The 20,562-nt window shown below is 47.9% G+C and overlaps 1 protein-coding gene across 5 annotated transcripts in view; it reads right to left on the bottom strand.

The window, feature by feature from the left end:
• Nucleotides 1-20,562, bottom strand: part of LOC142651247 (focal adhesion kinase 1-like) — a 77,827-nt gene that overhangs the window by 38,907 nt on the left and 18,358 nt on the right. For 3 of the 5 annotated variants that reach the window (XM_075825692.1, XM_075825691.1, XM_075825690.1), the window contains exons 2-4: nucleotides 11,580-11,806; nucleotides 7,361-7,527; nucleotides 401-488 (exon numbers count right to left, since the gene is read on the bottom strand). In XM_075825692.1, the coding sequence (XP_075681807.1) occupies nucleotides 401-488; nucleotides 7,361-7,527; nucleotides 11,580-11,774 (450 nt within the window). In that variant the 5' untranslated portion in view covers nucleotides 11,775-11,806. Of the gene's footprint in view, nucleotides 1-400; nucleotides 489-7,356; nucleotides 7,528-11,579; nucleotides 11,807-14,964; nucleotides 15,025-20,562 lie in introns of those variants that run through there. The other 2 variants (XM_075825693.1, XM_075825694.1) reach the window with 2 other exon arrangements.

Here is a 20,562-nt window from a genome sequence, read left to right as displayed (position 1 = left end):
CTCTTTAGGGGGGTTGTAGATTGTTAGAAAGGTTTGTACCCAGCTTTCCCAGAAACAGATGACTACTAGAGATTACAAGACAACGCCAGGATGGATATGTACTGGGGATTTTTTTGGGGGACGGGCAGGGGGATGGATTGGAGGTTTTGAGGGAATCCTTAATACAACACTATACAGGAGGGGTGTGGACGCGGAGCAAATTCTATTTTTTGCCTTCCGAACAAAAGGTCGATGGAAAACGGTGTTCTGGGAGGGAAGCGGTCATGCATGGAGAGCCCGCAAATACCTATAGGGGGGGCCGGCGAGATGTGAGCACTGAGCTTAAGGCGACAGCTCGTCACGTGACACGCAGCCAACCGTCAGCCGCGTTAACCCTTTCAGGAATTAATCAGCCGCTTACCTGCTGGTAGAAGAAGTTCAGGGTGGGCTTGTCCTCGGTGAACTGGCTCAGGAACCCTTTGGGCAAATATCGAATTCTCAGCTCGTACCTGGAAAAACAGACGCGAGTCACATGAGCGGGAAATCAAGACAAATGTCATTAACAAAGGAAACGCGCAAAAATGTATGTTACCATTCCTCAGCTTTCAAGATCGCTGCTTGCTGACAGTGAATGGAAAATGTATTCTTACATCCAGGAGGCTGAAAAGGACGGGTCCTAATAATGTCCAACTTAGGCTCCATTCACACCAGTGATGGGGCTCATAATGGATTCTCCAACGCAGATGCCTGGCTCATTACAGTGTGTTAGATGGACGCCTGTGTCAGCTGGACATGATCGTGCCAGGTTTTCATCCTCTGATTGCTGTCAGTGAATTGGTAGATTTCCGTTTATATCCAGAGATTTTGAAAACGGTGCCTCGTAAAGACCTTTCTTCTGTTCTCAAAAGTTTGCTACAATGTATCAGTGCAGGTATAAAGTATCAGTCTAGAGTCCAGAGTATTATCTAGACTGGAAACAATTGTATCAGCCCTCAGCTGTGAGCAGGTCTGTACAGGGTTTCACCCTCTGGATGTAAACAAAGTGTCCTTCTATTCACTGACAGAAAGCATATCAGAAAACTATTTACATAAAACTAGAAAACCCCTAGAGATGGGCGCACACCCCACAATAACGCAGCATATGCAACACACAGTAGCGCCCTCTACCCATAGCCAATGCATCATCAATGGTGGCAAATAAAACAAAAAAATCCACTCAATGGATAAAATCGAATCATTTATCTAAGCGGCTGGAGAGTCGTAAAGGGACTGCAGACCCTTCTCAAAAACCCCTCTGTTCCTTTATATCTATTCCCCTCCCCCCATCCTTTAGGTCTTATGCACATTGCCGTATTACAGCTCCGTACCCCATAATACAGCACTCAGAAGTCTATGGTGCCATCCTGTACCCCTGAAATCTTATAATTAGGCCCTGTACACACAGAGTTTTTTTGCAGGCGGAAAAATCTGCCTCAAAATTCGTTCAGGCGTTTTGAGGCAGATTTTGACCTGCCGGCAGAAATTCTTTTTTCGGCCGCGGCCATTGAGCTCCGCGGGCAAAAAACATAGCGAAAACTGCTTTCTCCACCTCACATTGATGTCAATGGGAGGTCAGTGACGGAGACACCTGAAGAAAGGACGTCGCTTCTTCTTCCACGCTCGTGGGAAAAAAACGCCTCCGCCTCCCATTGAAACCAATAGGAGGCGATTTCAGCTAGGGGTTTTTTTTTTGCGCGGTTTCCGACAAAGTTTCCGCGTCAAAAATAGCGGCAAAGCACTCCGTGTGAACTAGCCCTTACACAGAGGCTAAGAAAACAAAAAATCACTTATGCCATATTTCATCGCCATGTTATGGAGGCACTCAGCGCTTACGACTGCATAGAACGGAACTGTAGGGACCCCAGACTAACATACATTCAGTAGGCTAACACGAATTAGGACACAAATGGAGAAGAGTAATAACTGCAAAATCAGACTACACAGGGTTTGTTTGTTGTCTGTTACCATGGAGACACATAGCCCTGCATAGGAGCTGTATACACAAAACAGTAGACTTTTAATTCAGGGAATTTGCAAAGTTGCTTCATTTTTTTCATTTTAGAGATGCATAAGACCAATAGAAAATGATTGGGAAGGAGGACGTCGCCTTTAAGATTTACATTTCATTTCCATTCATTATACAAATCTCCCCCCCTGTGCTTCAAGACTCATCCTGTACAAGCACCACTGAGGAATGCAGACCGTAGAGCAAGTCAACCCTACATATGAAGATCACCCTGCCCACACGGCAGTCCGCCAACCCACCCCCCACCCCGAACCAACAGAGCAGTGACGACTTTACCTCTAACCCTTCATTTACTGTGTGGAGTCTTGTGTTTAGTTCTTATTATCTATATATAATATTTTAAAGAAGACAATGACCCATCAGTGGACCGGTCAATGTGTAATCTCCTGAAATACTTTGTGCTGCTGAAGACCCTGTTCCCTCCACTATGCAACGCTCTACGACTTCCCTCCAGTCTCCACCTCACATCATACCCCCTGTCACATGCAGCAGAGTACTGACTATCATCAAAGGACTTAATAGGTCACTGCCACAATCCAATCAGCACACCCTCTCCTAAAATACTCTGTGCTGCTTTAAGGTTTTCCTTTAATAGGCACAAAAAAAAAAAAATCCTCCCTTCTACAGCTGAACAATCTCGGAGGTGCCGTCTGCGCTGAGAATATAATTAGCAATATTTTGTTAAAAATAATAAAAACTGATATTCTACACCACCTGTCACCGGAGTCCCCTCGCTGCTTGTAGTCACCATAATGCTTGTCCGGTGTAATGACGTGACCGCAGCCGCCGCCGTGGTAATATGTGGTTACAGGGACATCCCTACGGCAGCTATTGGTCGTGTGCTGTGGTCCAGTGCTAGTCAACCAAAGTGTCTGGCGACTGGTGTCAGGTCAGCGGCAAATTATAAACGTGAGGTTATCATTGGGTCAGGCGATATTTTATGCCCAAAGGAAGGGTCAGAAACTATACGGATTGGATTAATTTTATTCCAGGCTTGAAATGGTCATCAGGGTAAAAAACAATGTGCGTGGTACCGCCTGAGCCTGGCATCGCCCATAATACATGGCAGACGTCACGTGACTGGATCCCCAATGGCTGCGATGGGACACTGTCACTATGGAGGCTACATCACTATACTATACAGAGACAAACGGGGTCGAGTCGCGATATTATGAGCAGCAGCGAATATCCAGAGTAACCGGCGTGTGCAGCACGGACAGCTGCAAGACGGGCGGGCAGTGATCAATAAGGTGCTGGTCGGTGGTCTCCGGTATCTGGCGCCGCTGACTGCAGAACATCCCACATTTGCTGGAGGGTGCGTGGGGGACGATCCATAGAGCGAACAAGACGATCGAGGGCCCTCAGATGCTCAATTGGATTCAAGTCTGGGGAATTAGGGGCCCAGAGAAGTATTTGGAAGTCTTGGTCGTGCTCTTCCAACCACTGTACCTAGCCATGTGACATGTCGCATTGTCTTGTGGGAAGATTCCCCGGGGAAGACAATCAGCATGTATGGGGGGACGGGATCTGTAGCATGTATGGGGGGACGGGATCTGTAGCATGTATGGGGGGACGGGATCTGTAGCATGTATGGGGGGACGGGATCTGTAGCATGTATGGGGGGACGGGATCTGTAGCATGTATGGGGGGACGGGATCTGTAGCATGTATGGGGGGACGGGATCTGTAGCATGTATGGGGGGACGGGATCTGTAGCATGTATGGGGGGACGGGATCTGTAGCATGTATGGGGGGACGGGATCTGTAGCATGTATGGGGGGACGGGATCTGTAGCATGTATGGGGGGACGGGATCTGTAGCATGTATGGGGGGGGACGTGATCTGTAGCATGTATGGGGGGGGACGTGATCTGTAGCATGTATGGGGGGACGGGATCTGTAGCATGTATGGGGGGACGGGATCTGTAGCATGTATGGGGGGACGGGATCTGTAGCATGTATGGGGGGACGGGATCTGTAGCATGTATGGGGGGACGGGATCTGTAGCATGTATGGGGGGACGGGATCTGTAGCATGTATGGGGGGACGGGATCTGTAGCATGTATGGGGGGACGGGATCTGTAGCATGTATGGGGGGACGGGATCTGTAGCATGTATGGGGGGACGGGATCTGTAGCATGTATGGGGGGACGGGATCTGTAGCATGTATGGGGGGGGACGTGATCTGTAGCATGTATGGGGGGGGACGTGATCTGTAGCATGTATGGGGGGACGGGATCTGTAGCATGTATGGGGGGACGGGATCTGTAGCATGTATGGGGGGACGGGATCTGTAGCATGTATGGGGGGACGGGATCTGTAGCATGTATGGGGGGACGGGATCTGTAGCATGTATGGGGGGACGGGATCTGTAGCATGTATGGGGGGACGGGATCTGTAGCATGTATGGGGGGACGGGATCTGTAGCATGTATGGGGGGGGACGTGATCTGTAGCATGTATGGGGGGGGACGGGATCTGTAGCATGTATGGGGGGACGGGATCTGTAGCATGTATGGGGGGACGGGATCTGTAGCATGTATGGGGGGACGGGATCTGTAGCATGTATGGGGGGACGGGATCTGTAGCATGTATGGGGGGACGGGATCTGTAGCATGTATGGGGGGACGGGATCTGTAGCATGTATGGGGGGACGGGATCTGTAGCATGTATGGGGGGACGGGATCTGTAGCATGTATGGGGGGACGGGATCTGTAGCATGTATGGGGGGACGGGATCTGTAGCATGTATGGGGGGGGACGTGATCTGTAGCATGTATGGGGGGGGACGTGATCTGTAGCATGTATGGGGGGGGACGTGATCTGTAGCATGTATGGGGGGACGGGATCTGTAGCATGTATGGGGGGACGGGATCTGTAGCATGTATGGGGGGACGGGATCTGTAGCATGTATGGGGGGACGGGATCTGTAGCATGTATGGGGGGACGGGATCTGTAGCATGTATGGGGGGACGGGATCTGTAGCATGTATGGGGGGACGGGATCTGTAGCATGTATGGGGGGACGGGATCTGTAGCATGTATGGGGGGACGGGATCTGTAGCATGTATGGGGGGACGGGATCTGTAGCATGTATGGGGGGACGGGATCTGTAGCATGTATGGGGGGACGGGATCTGTAGCATGTATGGGGGGACGGGATCTGTAGCATGTATGGGGGGACGGGATCTGTAGCATGTATGGGGGGACGGGATCTGTAGCATGTATGGGGGGACGGGATCTGTAGCATGTATGGGGGGACGGGATCTGTAGCATGTATGGGGGGACGGGATCTGTAGCATGTATGGGGGGACGGGATCTGTAGCATGTATGGGGGGACGGGATCTGTAGCATGTATGGGGGGACGGGATCTGTAGCATGTATGGGGGGACGGGATCTGTAGCATGTATGGGGGGACGGGATCTGTAGCATGTATGGGGGGACGGGATCTGTAGCATGTATGGGGGGACGGGATCTGTAGCATGTATGGGGGGACGGGATCTGTAGCATGTATGGGGGGACGGGATCTGTAGCATGTATGGGGGGACGGGATCTGTAGCATGTATGGGGGGACGGGATCTGTAGCATGTATGGGGGGGACGGGATCTGTAGCATGTATGGGGGGGACGGGATCTGTAGCATGTATGGGGGGGACGGGATCTGTAGCATGTATGGGGGGGACGGGATCTGTAGCATGTATGGGGGGACGGGATCTGTAGCATGTATGGGGGGACGGGATCTGTAGCATGTATGGGGGGACGGGATCTGTAGCATGTATGGGGGGACGGGATCTGTAGCATGTATGGGGGGACGGGATCTGTAGCATGTATGGGGGGACGGGATCTGTAGCATGTATGGGGGGACGGGATCTGTAGCATGTATGGGGGGACGGGATCTGTAGCATGTATGGGGGGACGGGATCTGTAGCATGTATGGGGGGACGTGATCTGTAGCATGTATGGGGGGACGGGATCTGTAGCATGTATGGGGGGACGGGATCTGTAGCATGTATGGGGGGACGGGATCTGTAGCATGTATGGGGGGACGGGATCTGTAGCATGTACGGGGGGACGGGATCTGTAGCATGTACGGGGGGACGGGATCTGTAGCATGTACGGGGGGACGGGATCTGTAGCATGTACGGGGGGACGGGATCTGTAGCATGTACGGGGGGACGGGATCTGTAGCATGTACGGGGGGACGTGATCTGTAGCATGTACGGGGGGACGTGATCTGTAGCATGTACGGGGGGACGTGATCTGTAGCATGTACGGGGGGACGTGATCTGTAGCATGTACGGGGGGACGTGATCTGTAGCATGTACGGGGGGACGTGATCTGTAGCATGTACGGGGGGACGTGATCTGTAGCATGTACGGGGGGACGTGATCTGTAGCATGTACGGGGGGACGTGATCTGTAGCATGTACGGGGGGACGTGATCTGTAGCATGTACGGGGGGACGTGATCTGTAGCATGTACGGGGGGACGTGATCTGTAGCTTGTACGGGGGGACGTGATCTGTAGCATGTACGGGGGGACGGGATCTGTAGCATGTACGGGGGGACGGGATCTGTAGCATGTACGGGGGGACGGGATCTGTAGCATGTACGGGGGGACGGGATCTGTAGCATGTACGGGGGGACGGGATCTGTAGCATGTACGGGGGGACGGGATCTGTAGCATGTACGGGGGGACGGGATCTGTAGCATGTACGGGGGGACGGGATCTGTAGCATGTACGGGGGGACGGGATCTGTAGCATGTACGGGGGGACGGGATCTGTAGCATGTACGGGGGGACGGGATCTGTAGCATGTACGGGGGGACGGGATCTGTAGCATGTACGGGGGGACGGGATCTGTAGCATGTACGGGGGGACGGGATCTGTAGCATGTACGGGGGGACGGGATCTGTAGCATGTACGGGGGGACGGGATCTGTAGCATGTACGGGGGGACGGGATCTGTAGCATGTACGGGGGGACGGGATCTGTAGCATGTATGGGGGGACGGGATCTGTAGCATGTATGGGGGGGGACGTGATCTGCAGCATGTATGGGGGGGACGTGATCTGCAGCATGTATGGGGGGACGTGATCTGTAGCATGTATGGGGGGACGTGATCTGTAGCATGTATGGGGGGACGGGATCTGTAGCATATATGGGGGGACGGGATCTCCATAACGCTGCCGCCACTGGCTTGTGTTCTTCCAGCAATGGTTGCCGGTGTTTGTTCTTTGATGTACAGCAGACCATACAAAAGAGAAGATCTAAACCTCATTAGCACAGACTATTGGAGATTTGTGGGTTCGAAGCTGTCACTTACTTCCATTCTTCCGGCGGGTGAGACTGCTCATATTTCTCTCTAACGTGAGACACCCCCATATCCGGGTGTAGCCAGTGAACCTCCTCCGAACGCAGGTGACTCAGCCGTAATCCATACGAGGAGACGCATTTCACTTTGTGACTGTCCACAATCTTCTGGATAATTCCCTGAGAAATCAGAACATAATTAATAATCCCTGAAAATCAAAATCTCATTAACACTTGTCAACAGAATTAACCCTTAATAATGACCAGGATTTCAAGATTATTCCCCAGCTAAACTAGGAGTGCTAGCTCACAATCTCCTACTGCCCTGTGTCAGTCTTCATTGTAGTTCTGGAATTTTGTTCTAACCAGGTAGATCAGAATGAGCAATGCTACAATCCAGTACTCACTATTCTGCTGGTGGAGTCACTCTGTACATACATTACTTATCCTGTACTGATCCTGAGTTACATCCTGTATTATACTCCAGAGCTGCACTCACTATTCTGCTGGTGGAGTCACTGTGTACATACATTACTTATCCTGTACTGATCCTGAGTTACATCCTGTATTATACTCCAGAGCTGCACTCACTATTCTGCTGGTGGAGTCACTGTCTACATACATTACATTACTTATACTGCACTGATCCTGAGTTATATCCTATATTATACCCCAGAGCTGCACTCACTATTCTGCTGGTGGAGTCACTGTGTACATACATGACATTACTTATCTCATACTGATCCTGAGTTATATCCTGTATTATACTCCAGAGCTGCACTCACTATTCTGCTGGTGGAGTCACTGTGTACATACATTACATTACTTATCCTGTACTGATCCTGAGTTACATCCTGTATTATACTCCAGAGCTGCACTCACTATTCTGCTGGTGGAGTCACTGTGTACATACATTACATTACTTATCCTGTACTGATCCTGAGTTACATCCTGTATTATACTCCAGAGCTGCACTCACTATTCTGCTGGTGGAGTCACTGTGTATATACATTACATTACTTATCCTGTACTGATCCTGAGTTACATCCTGTATTACACTCCAGAGCTGCGCTCACTATTCTGCTGGTGGAGTCACTGTGTACATACATTACATTACTTATCCTGTACTGATCCTGAGTTACATCCTGTATTATACTCCAGAGCTGCACTCACTATTCTGCTGGTGGAGTCACTGTGTACATACATTACATTACTTATCCTGTACTGATCCTGAGTTACATCCTGTATTATACTCCAGAGCTGCACTCACTATTCTGCTGGTGGAGTCGTGTGTACATACATTACATTACTTATCCTGTACTGATCCTGAGTTACATCCTGTATTATACTCCAGAGCTGCACTCACTATTCTGCTGGTGGAGTCACTGTGTACATACATTACATTACTTATCCTGTTCTGATCCTGAGTTACATCCTGTATTATACTCCAGAGCTGCACTCACTATTCTGCTGGTGGAGTCACTGTGTACATTAGATTACTTATCCTGTACTGATTCTGAGTTACAGCCTGTATTATACTCCAGAGCTGCATCTAAAAATCTACTAGTTCTCACAGGATACAGTCAGCAAGCCTGTAGACCGTATTGCCTGCACCCCTACATCAGATTTGCTGTAGTGATCCCAGAATGCAAGTCAATAGAGCAAGTCCTGTGCAGACAATGATCAAACAGGGACTGCAGCGAGAATTCAGCTCTGAAGCCTGTGGAATTGCGAGAACAGATCTTTACTATATAGTTAGAGGACATGGGCTTCAAATATATGACCAAGAATAACTGTACACAATTGAGACAATCCAGTACTCTGGGGAAGGGGGAGGGTGACGATGCCGGATTAGCAGATTTTGCTGATTGATGATTTTAGTACCCAATGAAAATGTGGGAAAACAAACTTCCCTAAAAATTGGTTTTCCTGACTTTGACCCAATGCTTCTAGCCCAATCCTCCAGACAATTCCTGCCCGTCTGGCGAGTCTGTTACTATTTTGGGATCCTATGTTGCTGGATTACAGGAATTTGACTGTATGTAGTGGCGCCCGGTGTTGGATGTGAGCAGCGCTTCCAGTTTTCATTGGAAAGATGACAGAATAAACGTGAAAGAATTCACTGCATTGTCAACAAGAGACACAGACGGGTCCGGCATCCAGCGGCGTGATGTACTGCGGCTATCAGAACCCCAAGGACATAAATCATGTTTACAGCAGACGTGAGGACAACAGGGGGCGGCAGCAGCAGATATTTGGGTTTTTTGTTGATAGATTTTATCACCACTAATAACCTGGAAACGCGTCAGCAGCGGACTAAGTGCGCAAATCTAGGACGAAATGTCTCTCCATACACTCTTTATTACCCCTTTCCAACCTCAAAAAAACCAAACATTGAAATCCCCAATGAATAGAACTCCTTAAGACAATCTCTACTTTCATTAATAATTCCATTCATTTCCTAGTTTTATCTGGTCCTGGGAAAGCTGGGTGACCACCTATATGGCAGCTTTCACAGCGGAGTTGTCATATTTTCAAGACTCCAAAATGAATTTAAAGGGACTGTCCAGTTTAGAAAACCCATGGTCATACACCCTATTAGGGAAATCTGAGTTAATAGAAAGGGGTCCCCTGTTCAGGATCCTCATCTGTTGGCCAGGGGGGGAGAGCGGTTACATAGAGCGTCTCTCTCTGGAGGACCCGTCCTGTCCTCTATTACACAGACAACACATATGAATGGACACTGTGTATTGTGTATCCTGTGGTGGCGCTGCAGAGAAACTGAACACTTACTGCCTCATCACGGCCGATTGCTGGTGGTCCCAGCAGGGAGACACTTTGTGATCAGCTTATTGTCAAGGGACCTTCTAACAAGTAGGGATTGTCCAAAGCGGAAGAATAGATTTCACCGTGTAGCATGTGAAGTTTAAGGGTATGTTCACACGTAGTCAACCAAAACGTCTGAAAATCCAGAGCTGTTTTCAAGGGAAAACAGACCCTGCTTTTCAGACGTTTTTTACCAACTCGCATTTTTACCAACTCGTTTTTGGAGCTGTTTTCATTGGAGTCTATGAGAAAACAGCTCCAAAAACGTCTGAAAGAAGTGTCCTGCATATAATGTATATAAGTGTCCTGCACTTCTTTTGACGAGGCTGTATTTTTACGAGTCGTCGTTTGACAGCTGTCAAACGACGACGCGTAAATAACAGGTCGTCTGCACAGTACGTCGGCAAACCCATTCAAATGAATGGGCAGATGTTTGCCGACGTATTGTAGCCATATTTTCAGACGTAAAACGAGGCATAATACGCCTCGTATACGTCTGAAATTTGGCCGTGTGAACATACCCTAAAGGGAAGGCTAGCCATGAAATATCAGATTACTGGAGATGGACTGTAAAGTGAAAGCTATCCTCATAACAAGGCACTGTAGTCTGGAGTCTTGGAAAGCTGGGTGGTGGTCTATATGGGGCCATTACAGGTCACCCGGGGGTTGTTACCTTTCGTAGACCCCAGAATGCCATATTCTAGGGTAGACACTCAGCTTTCCGAGAGCCCTGAAAGGTAAACCTATCTAATGAGAAGGGATACATTATCCTCTGCCCATATCATAACTAAACCTATGTGTTATCCGGGAGTCTGGGAGAACATTGGTGGTGACTTGTTTTAGGGCTGTAAAGGGGCCGCACCTGTAACCCCGCAACCCACAAAACAATAGGGTGTTGGCCAGGGCTGTACGGTGATCCCCGTCTGCTGCTTCAGGTTGTCTCCCAGATGGGAATTAATATTTCGCCTCAAAGACATGACAGAATGTGGATGTTGGGATGTAACACTGACCTGGTTAATGTTTACCCCCAATCTTAAGGAGGCCGTCTGCCAAGATGTGTCCCAATGCCCAAAAATATCTGAACGCTCATCAGATTTGACCCAACTTGTCCCGTGTATGACTGTAGGCTTTGCAAATATGTTGCTCTACTTATCTTGTATTATATCACGCCTTATACTCTTGTCACACCCAGAGCTGCATTCATAAATCTGCTGAAGGACGGGGTGTATCTATGTACCAGTGATCTGTTTCATACTGCCCTTCTGTCTAGTAAATCCTGAGAAAACCAGTAGAATTTTTAAAGCAGCTTTGACTGTGAACGGAGTAGAAATTCTCACATAACTCAGAATCAGTGCAAGGGAAAATACAGAATTCTTCCACAGTAATAAATCAACCATTTCTCTCACCCTGACGTCCGTGGCGTCCCCATGCCGGATATTGCTGGCCCACGTTGACGGTTCACTGTTCGTTTCAAAATAATGGAAGACTTTTAAGACTCTTTCGATGGTCCCCGGGGACCGCTCCATGCCGGCGCTCAGACGGGACTTGGCGTTAGAACAGGGCGTGTGATTCAGGTTAGGGTCCAGGTAAGCCGCAGCCATACTCTTGCTGGATGCTAAGTGTCTGTCATATTCTGCAAGAGAACACAAAGGGTTAATTAATACCAGAGTCACGGAGATGACTGAACACAATGTGACGATAGTTAGCGGACAGATCCGTAATACACAGAGCAGACGGGGGAATGCGGAAAGGGTTAAATCTGCGAGGTTTCCTCAGGAGTGGATGTTGTTAGAAGTCGAGCAGGAGATTAAGGTCACTGGTCGCATCATGTGCTGCAGACGTCCTCGCTCGGAGCCACATATCTCCAACGGTCAAGCCTCATCGAGACGTGACGCTCTGCGGGGACTCGTCCTCCAGCTCTGTAAGCCCTGCGCCTGGAGATGGAGCCCGTTATAGAGCGCATCAGGATTATTCCATCCCGACAAGAGAGGTGAATGTCAATTAAATAAAAGGGGTCCTGACCTCACAGCTGAAGGTTTGGTACAATGTATCAGGCAAATCTCTCCCCTGACCTAGATTCCCGGCTGATAGCTGTCAGCTACACGGATGCATCGAACGCAGGACTTCTCCTTCTGAATATAAACAAGACTGTTTCCATTCACTGGCAGCAAGCAGATGCTGTCAACGGTTAAGAATCGAACCACAAACTAGATTAGGAAGTCTGGACGTGTTGTGCTAGTCATTGTTCGTGTATCGCACAGGTACTGTTTTTTTTTTTTTTCAGCCTTCAATAAAATGAAGGTCACGTCCTGATCCTGGGGGACAGTGGCTGAAACGGAAAAAAAATTACGCTCCGACAAAACGGATATATTGGGCCTTATTTATCAAAACGGTGTTTTAAAAAATAAAAAAATAGTTGCCCATAACCAATCAGAGCTCAGCTTTCATTTCTTAAACTGCTCTGGAAAAATGAAAGCTGTGCTGTGATTGGCTGCTACGGGTCCACGGTGTTCTGCCTGGAGCAGGACACAAAGATCCTGTTCCTAGTCACGCTCAGACCCCTTAGATCCGGCACTAGTCATTACAGAATTATTAGGGTTCTGTTTACATCTGCGTTGGAGCCTCCGTTACAGACTGTCAAATTTGACAGAAAAAACGGCAAGGCATGCAGCGCTATTTTTGCAGTCATAACAGACAACTGTTGCATTGTCGGTATCCATCACGTGACAGATCTGACTATACCTGGTGATTTTTGATATAAATGGAAACCGAAACTAAAGTGTGAACAGAGGCCTAAGTCTAGGGCTAAACGGCGACTTTGGTCGCACAACATCAAGTCGCATGGCAAATAAAATCCGATTGGTCTGCAACTTGTCCCATTACTATTTCAGGGTGTGATTTGTGAGTCACGTGCGATTTAAATATTGCGACACCCCAAAAAATTATAAAAGAATTGTAAAAAATTTTTTTAAAAAAAAATTAAAATAAAAAAAAAAAAAAATCGCTGACATAACACAAATAAGTAGCAGTTGAATGAAACTTAGATTTAGGTCCATGGAAGTAAAGTTGCGTGCAACCAGCGTGTATTACGCCACCATATGGCTGGTGCACGTTACAGCAATTTTCTGTGCCAAAAAAGCGGCGCACACCACGGTTCAAAACTGCCAAGTGAGGTATAAAGAGAGTTTAAAATCTCCCCTATGCCCCCCTGCACACGACTGAGTGGCACTTAGGCCGTTTTCATGGCACCCCATAGTTTTCATGGACACATTCACTTCAGTGGGTGAATCGGATCCATGAAAGCGGAGCGGACTCTCCGATCCATGTAAAGCTAGAACATGTCCTATCTTTCCATGGATCACGGACATGACTCGGGCGGCGCCCACAGTTGTGCGCAAGAGCCCTAATAAATCAGTTTTGCCCGGAGTGTTCCAGGGAAAATCAGTAAGTCAATACCTCCGATATCTGATGTGTATGAAGCCTGAGGCCGGGTCCACATGTAACGGAAGAAATCTACCGCGTATTTCCCTGCGACTCCCTAGTGGGTTAAGCTGCGACTTTATATGAATTGCAAAGGGTGAACTCTGCGGTGAATAACGGGAGCTTTTCTGCACAAGAATGAAATCCGTAGAGCGCTCCGAGTTTTACTGATTTTTTTTCAGATGGGAAAAATCTGCATCGCAAATCCGCCATGCCTGGAGCCAACCTATTGCTTGCCGAAACATCGATGGGAAGCCCCTGCACATCTGTAAAAACATTGTAACATGTGATCGCAGCCGCTGAACTGCGCCAAAGTCCTTAAGAGTCCTTTTAACCGACTCAATATGGTTCATAAAAACAAGCGGCGATCAACGAGAGAGCTCGATCGGCGCTCGATTGCACTTTTCACAAGGAGCAAGATCGCTCATCCCCCTACATTTCACTCATGTCGGCAGCACATCTCGCCATTTACATAAGAGGCCGTGCTGCCAACTAGCGACCATTTTCTTGGCCGCGTAAAAAAACGTCCCGTCTGATCGAAACGCCATTTTCCCATTGAAATCAATGGGCAGATGTTTGAAGGCTTTCAGCTTCCGTTTTAAGGCCTAGTTCACAGTTTTGCTGAATCAGCAGCCGAAAAATGGCCGAAACCACCTCCCATTGACTTCAACGGGGAATGCACTTTCTTGCCCGTGGCGGTCAATGGCTGCTGGCGAAAAACGCTGCGAAAATCACAGCAAGAATTCGCAGGCAGGCCAAATTCCGCCTCAACGTTCCTGAAGGCAATTGGAGGCAGATTTTTTCTGTGTGAACAGGGCCTAAAAGTAAGATGGGAATATCTACCTCGTACATTATAACTATTTTTTTTCTTCTCAAACAGATTACCAATTATAATCGCCGGGGGCAACCGCCATGAACATGAAGCGGTAACAAACAGCCCGTGTGTGCCAAGGATTACTCCTTTAATCTGGGGTCCTAACCCTTCCCCCCCTCGCCATCTGGAGGTCCGTCCTGCGGCAGTAATTCTGTGTTTACACACTGAAGACACAATAGACGGTGATGGCGTCATTATTCCTACAGATGAGGATTGTTCCGGCAGTGAGGAGATCCTGAGGTGAGACGTGACAGGATTAGAAAACACGGACCGCTAGTTCTACTGAACCAAACCGACATCTTTATTGGGTTTTATGGTGACCGATTCAGCAGAACCAAGGGGGTCAGGACGCTACGGCCATAATAAAGACGCACGCAGCCATGTTAGAGTCATGTGAAACCGGCTGTGCACATAGCGGGTGTTCTTGGCAAATTTACCCCAAATTGATGTGAGGTTTCGGCCGCGTGGACATTACAGGTTCAGCGTAGGCCTCATTTATCACAGCTCTCAGTAAAACTGTCCTTGTTGTCCATAGCAACCAATCAGAGCTCAGCTTTCATTTCAGAACACTGCTCTGGGAAAATGAAACCTTAGCTCTGATTGGTTGCTATGGACAACAAGGACAGTTTTAGGCTTTGTTCACATCTGCGTCAGGGATGCGTTCTGGCCTTATGTCCGGAATGGAGCCCTGACTAAAACAAACCGAAACCATAGGTTTCTGTTTGCATCACCATTGATTTCAGTGGTGACGGATCCGGTGCAAACTGTTTCCAATTGTCACCGTTGTGTAAGGGTTCGTCGTTTTGACGGAATCAATAGCGCAGTCGACTATGGTATTTATTCCATCAAAACGATGGAGCCCTTGCAAAACGGAGACAAACGGAAACCATTTGCACCGGATCCGTCACCACTGAAATCAATGGTGATGCAAACGGAAACCTATGGTTTCCGTTTTTTCTCAGTCAGGGCTCCGTTCTGATAGGAAGCTCCGACGTAACGCCAGAACGGATCCCGGACGCAGATGTGAACGAAGCCTTAGTGTTTGGTTTTGATAAATTAGGCCTCATAGTTCTAATGCGTTTATCCCATACAAATTGCGCCCGTTTGAGGCTTGGCCGCGCGGCACACTATCGCAGAGTCTACGGACAGCCTTAATCATGCTTAAAAGGCTTCATGCGCACATTCCGGAATTTGAGGAGCAAAATCCGCATCAAAACCGCAGATAAACGCAGGTAATTCCACAGGTAAAGTCCGCACTCTATATTGCGTTTGATGCGGATTTAACATTTTGATGCAGAAACAGGTGCAGATTTTATGCTGCGGATTTTGATTCGTAGTTTTTTTTTTTTTTTTTATAAACTCAAAATAAATTGACATGCGGCGGATTTTAAAATGAGGAAAAATTCTGCACCGTGTAGTTGAAATCCCATTTACTGCGCTGGTCCTGTATTATGCTGCAGATCTGCACGTAGGACGCATTGCGTGCATGTGGCCTAACGAGAAACTAAAACTGCCGTCTGTCTCTTCCTCACTTGCTTTACAGATGAATGCACTCTACTGTTTTCTGTTATCAGCCATTTCACGCTAGGGGAAGTTTGACGGTCGCGTTCTTCCGTCCCTGTTCCCAGCGGATCTCCTAATCGGACACCTTTACGTTTCACACTATATTCCCCACCGTTGGGCGCGGTTTTATCATACTGCCACAAAAACCATGTATTAACAAGCAGTTTTGCCGCTGCTCTATGACGCTGCTCTCTACCGCAGGATTCCACACAGTTAAAAAAATAAAAAAGGGTTTTCGGTTTTCATGCAAATCAAGCTTAATCATTGTATAATTAAAAGCTTCGCAAATGTCTAAAATACTTGGTTTCCGTTTTCAATATCTCTGCTTGTTGTCAGTGAACGTGAACAATTCAGATTTAATACAGAGACTTTAAATCTGTCCTGGTCTGATACTAAACATCTGAGGAGTTACTACAATTGCACATAGTACTTAGAACATTTGGGGTCCTGGGACCGCCACATCAAAAGTGGGTGCTGTGCTCCTGTCGGCTTTCCTTCACTTGGGAGACACAAGGTCAGTCCATTACAGTCAATGAGTCGGCCCCATGTCTCCAGATTGAAGCGGAGCACCGTCAAGGGGAGCGACACTTGTCGGAGCACCTTCCGATTTGGTGGGAAAACACTTTTAAGAAAAGAATGCTGCGCAATTATGGAACTGGGTTCACACGTCGTGGTGTAAACATTCATTTACTGCCTGTAGATTATCTGATAAATGCGGCGCTTGTGCCCCCTCCTTCGCTCCGGCAGACGGTCTGCGCAGGGGTAATGAATTTAGACTGATTAAAACAATTAGGCACCTTCCATTGGGAGGCAGGAATATTTCCGGAGCAGGAAAGAAAGGCTTCATTATCCTTCCACAATGATCACCTCTTCTGGGGACTGACCTACTTCTGTTCTAGAAATAATCGCTCACTTGCCGTCGCGCCACTTTACGTATCGGCCAATGGAAAGCAGTTTAACATTCGTCCAGGAAACTCTTACAAACAAACTTGGGTTCTCCCCAAACATCCACAGTGCGAGTGCCACAGATCAGATGTATGGCCACGCGACAAACGCCACGCGACAAAGCCGTACACATTTTACAGCGGTAATTCTTGGTAACACTACCGGTGCCATTCAGCTCGCGGGAACTCACCCTTACTTTATAAATAATTATTGACAGGTCACAAGCACCAACTGGCATGGGGTAAATCCTATATAATCATCACGATGACCGACAAGCGAAGAATAGTTATCAGAAGAGCTGAAACAAACAAAACACACCACTTCTGAAATACTCTGTGCTGCTGAGAGAAATATGCTCCCTCCACTATGTAACTCTCAGTCTCCGACTTGTTTCCACCCCCCTCCTCACTTCATGACACTGCCCGTGTCACATGCAGCCCTGTCCTCACTATTAACACAGGTCACTGCCCCCCACATGATCAACACACTCCTCTCCTGCTGTTCTCAATCAATTAAAGGGGTTATCCATTCAGTACAACCACCGTCCATGTGTTAGGATCGTCATATTGGGGGGCGGATTTCAACGGGTGCAGTATAATATTACAGAAACGTGAAGACGGCAACTTCTCAAGCAGCAGGACTCCGATGATCAAGTTTACTTCTGGGGGAATATGCGGAGTGGACAACCCCTTTAACTCTGCAGGGTGTCCTGTCCATTTGGGTGCAGCTCATACACAGAAATACAAACAACAAAAAGCGACATATATCCAGGCTCCTAGTGACCGTCACACTGACCAATACACCAGTGCTTGGAGGAGCGGGTGTCCTGACCGTCCCCGGCGTGACAGGACCTGCAGTTTAATAGTAACCGATCCCTACATTGAACTAATCCTGGTTTGTGGAGCATGCTGGTACATGTAGTTCCATAGGAGCCTCACAGCCATCCGCTTCTATATTCAATGGCTGGGTATGTAAAGGGCATCAGTCGGGAGCGCTGCTTTCTATGGGGATCTGACATGTTGGGTTTTTTCGATCGTTGTCGGGTGCAGTTCTTGGAAAGTTATTCATTCCAAACAACAAATCTGTATCCCATAAAGAGAAGACCAGACCACAGATCAGGAGAGCGATCGGCCATTTGTCATTTTAACTTGTGACGCTGTCGTCCAGAACGACCTTCACGGACCGACCGTGATCAACAGGTCATACAGATAACGGACGTCTAGTATCACCAACGTATGGCCGGCTTTAGGAGATAAAGCAGCCATGTTTGATTTTTTTTGGGGTGAACCAATTGTTGTGTGTCAAGTGTCAGAGGGGTGTGGCTTCAAGACGTCGGTCCTCAATGTGAAATCTGCGCCAGCACCCCCCCCCCCCTCACCAAACCTTGAAATAACGTACAGTAGAATAGATCTGCCTCTAGTAAGGTTCACCCCCCACACCCTCTGCATCACTGAAGTGATTGGGAGAAAAAAAAAAAAAAAAAAAAGACTGCCCAGATAGATGTAGAGAAAGTGTCATTGATATGGACTGTGGTACTACAAGCCCCAGCATACATGGACGGCCCCCAACTATAGTTAAAGGGGTTTTCCAGTTCAAAATAAAGATAAATCACATTAGAACGTTTTGAAACTTTGTAATACATTTTACCTTTAAATGCCTCAACATTTTCTAGATCTTTGTAAGTTGTCAGTGAATGGGAACATTCTTATTTACAGCCAGAGGATGGAAACCGGTTCTAAGGGTATATTCAGATGGTGCGATCAAGTCAGCGCTGTTTACCGTGACTGCCACGAAAACTTAGCAAAATGCTGTAGTATTGCCACCTTTCCGCGCCAGTCACTGAAAAACAAACAAAAAAAAAAAACGCAACTTGTCCGTACCATCCAAATATACAGGTCTAGACTGGATAAATATAAAAGCAGCACAAAACTGTCCCGTCCTTACAGTTTGCTACAATGTACCAGTGCAGGTAAAATGTAACTGCCTTGAGTCCGGTTTGTTCATCTCACAGAGGATCGTCTAGACTGAATACAATTATAACAAACCCTCAGCGGTGTTAAAGAGGACCAGCCACCTCAACTGACAGGTCTGTTTTAGTAAATACTTGTACATTCAATAATTGTGCCGTTCCTCTGTTATTCCTCTTATAAATTTATAACAGCTGTGTTTTACCACTCTCCTTGTCAAAGGGGCGTGTCTCTACACAGTCCCACGCTGTCAGCACTGATTGGACATGGTCAATCTGTGTAGGGACACACCCCCAACTGGTAACACCCAGTTGTCAATTTATTTCAAAATTTCTAGGAGGAATAACAGAAGAACGGCTCAACATACAGGTCTAAGAAAAGATGCTCCAGAATTGTTATTTCATGGGGAATACAATTTATCATTAAACAGACCTGTGAGGAGAGGTGACAGATCATCTATATGTACTAGGTCTGCACTAGTCAGCGTATGGCTGTAAAAAAGAATGTTCTCACTCACAGCAAACAGAGATCTTGAAAATGGTAAGGAATAGAAACTCCGTCTACTAGAAAGTTGCAGAACTTTACTTTACATCAAGCTTGGTCTGGTCGTGGGCTCTGGCTGGAGTTGCTATGATGTGTGCTGGGATCTCAGATCTTGCAATAAAAAGGGAAACCCCATTAATAAGATGAGTCAGCGCATGACGATGGAGTGCCGGGCAGGGAGCAGCGGGTGGCCGGGTCACAGCATGCCCGCTCACGGTGTTACCAGGATGCCGGATACACTCACTGCCCGTTTCTGGCGGCTTCTCACTGTTTACCATGTATACAGAGGAGTCCGGCGTCACTCAGCACCGAGGATCCTGTGTGAAACCGTCGCAGGCGTGTGATGACACGAAGGAGGAAATTCCAGCTCTGCCGGTCGGGTCAGTAACGGGCCAAGAGAATTGGACAAGGCAGGTTATAATGGTGCACGGCCGCAGCCTTCACTGCCAGCATCTGTCCCAGAGGGGAGATTTAAAGGGCCCCTAACCCCAAAACCCGGAGTTTAGAACAGCACAGGAGCTTAATAAAAGGGGAGCGGCTGATATCGGGGTCACACATAAATATAAAGATCTCTGGAGGTTCTTAGCACTGGAGTGATCAGTCCGGTCACTCATCCCATCGAGGAACACTACACTCCCTACATCGTGAGATGACTGATAACAGGGAGAAATAGCTGGCATTTACCTACACAGCGGACAGAAGCTTTAAAGGTCCTGTCCCATCTGGACCACCCCTTTCCATATGGCAGAGATATCAGAGGGGTCCTGAGACCCTCCAGTGGCTACAAAGAGCATGATTAATAGCTCTCCATTTATTTGGAGATTCCCTATTGCTTTTTGACATTGGCTGATAACAGAAAACACATTGCATTCCACTACTCCGTAAATATGGTTTGAAGTTTAGGGTCTCTGAAGAGTTTTATAGTTTATATCAAATCCTTTTCATAAGGTCCCTTAGGGCAAGAAGAGCTACTAAAAGGGTAAAACCCGCTGAACCCCCTTTCAGTTCGTTAAAGGG

The sequence above is a fragment of the Rhinoderma darwinii genome, chromosome 5 (assembly GCF_050947455.1).
Source record: "Rhinoderma darwinii isolate aRhiDar2 chromosome 5, aRhiDar2.hap1, whole genome shotgun sequence".
Taxonomy (NCBI): Eukaryota; Metazoa; Chordata; class Amphibia; order Anura; family Rhinodermatidae; genus Rhinoderma; species Rhinoderma darwinii.
This window is presented reverse-complemented; position numbering and strand designations above follow the sequence as displayed.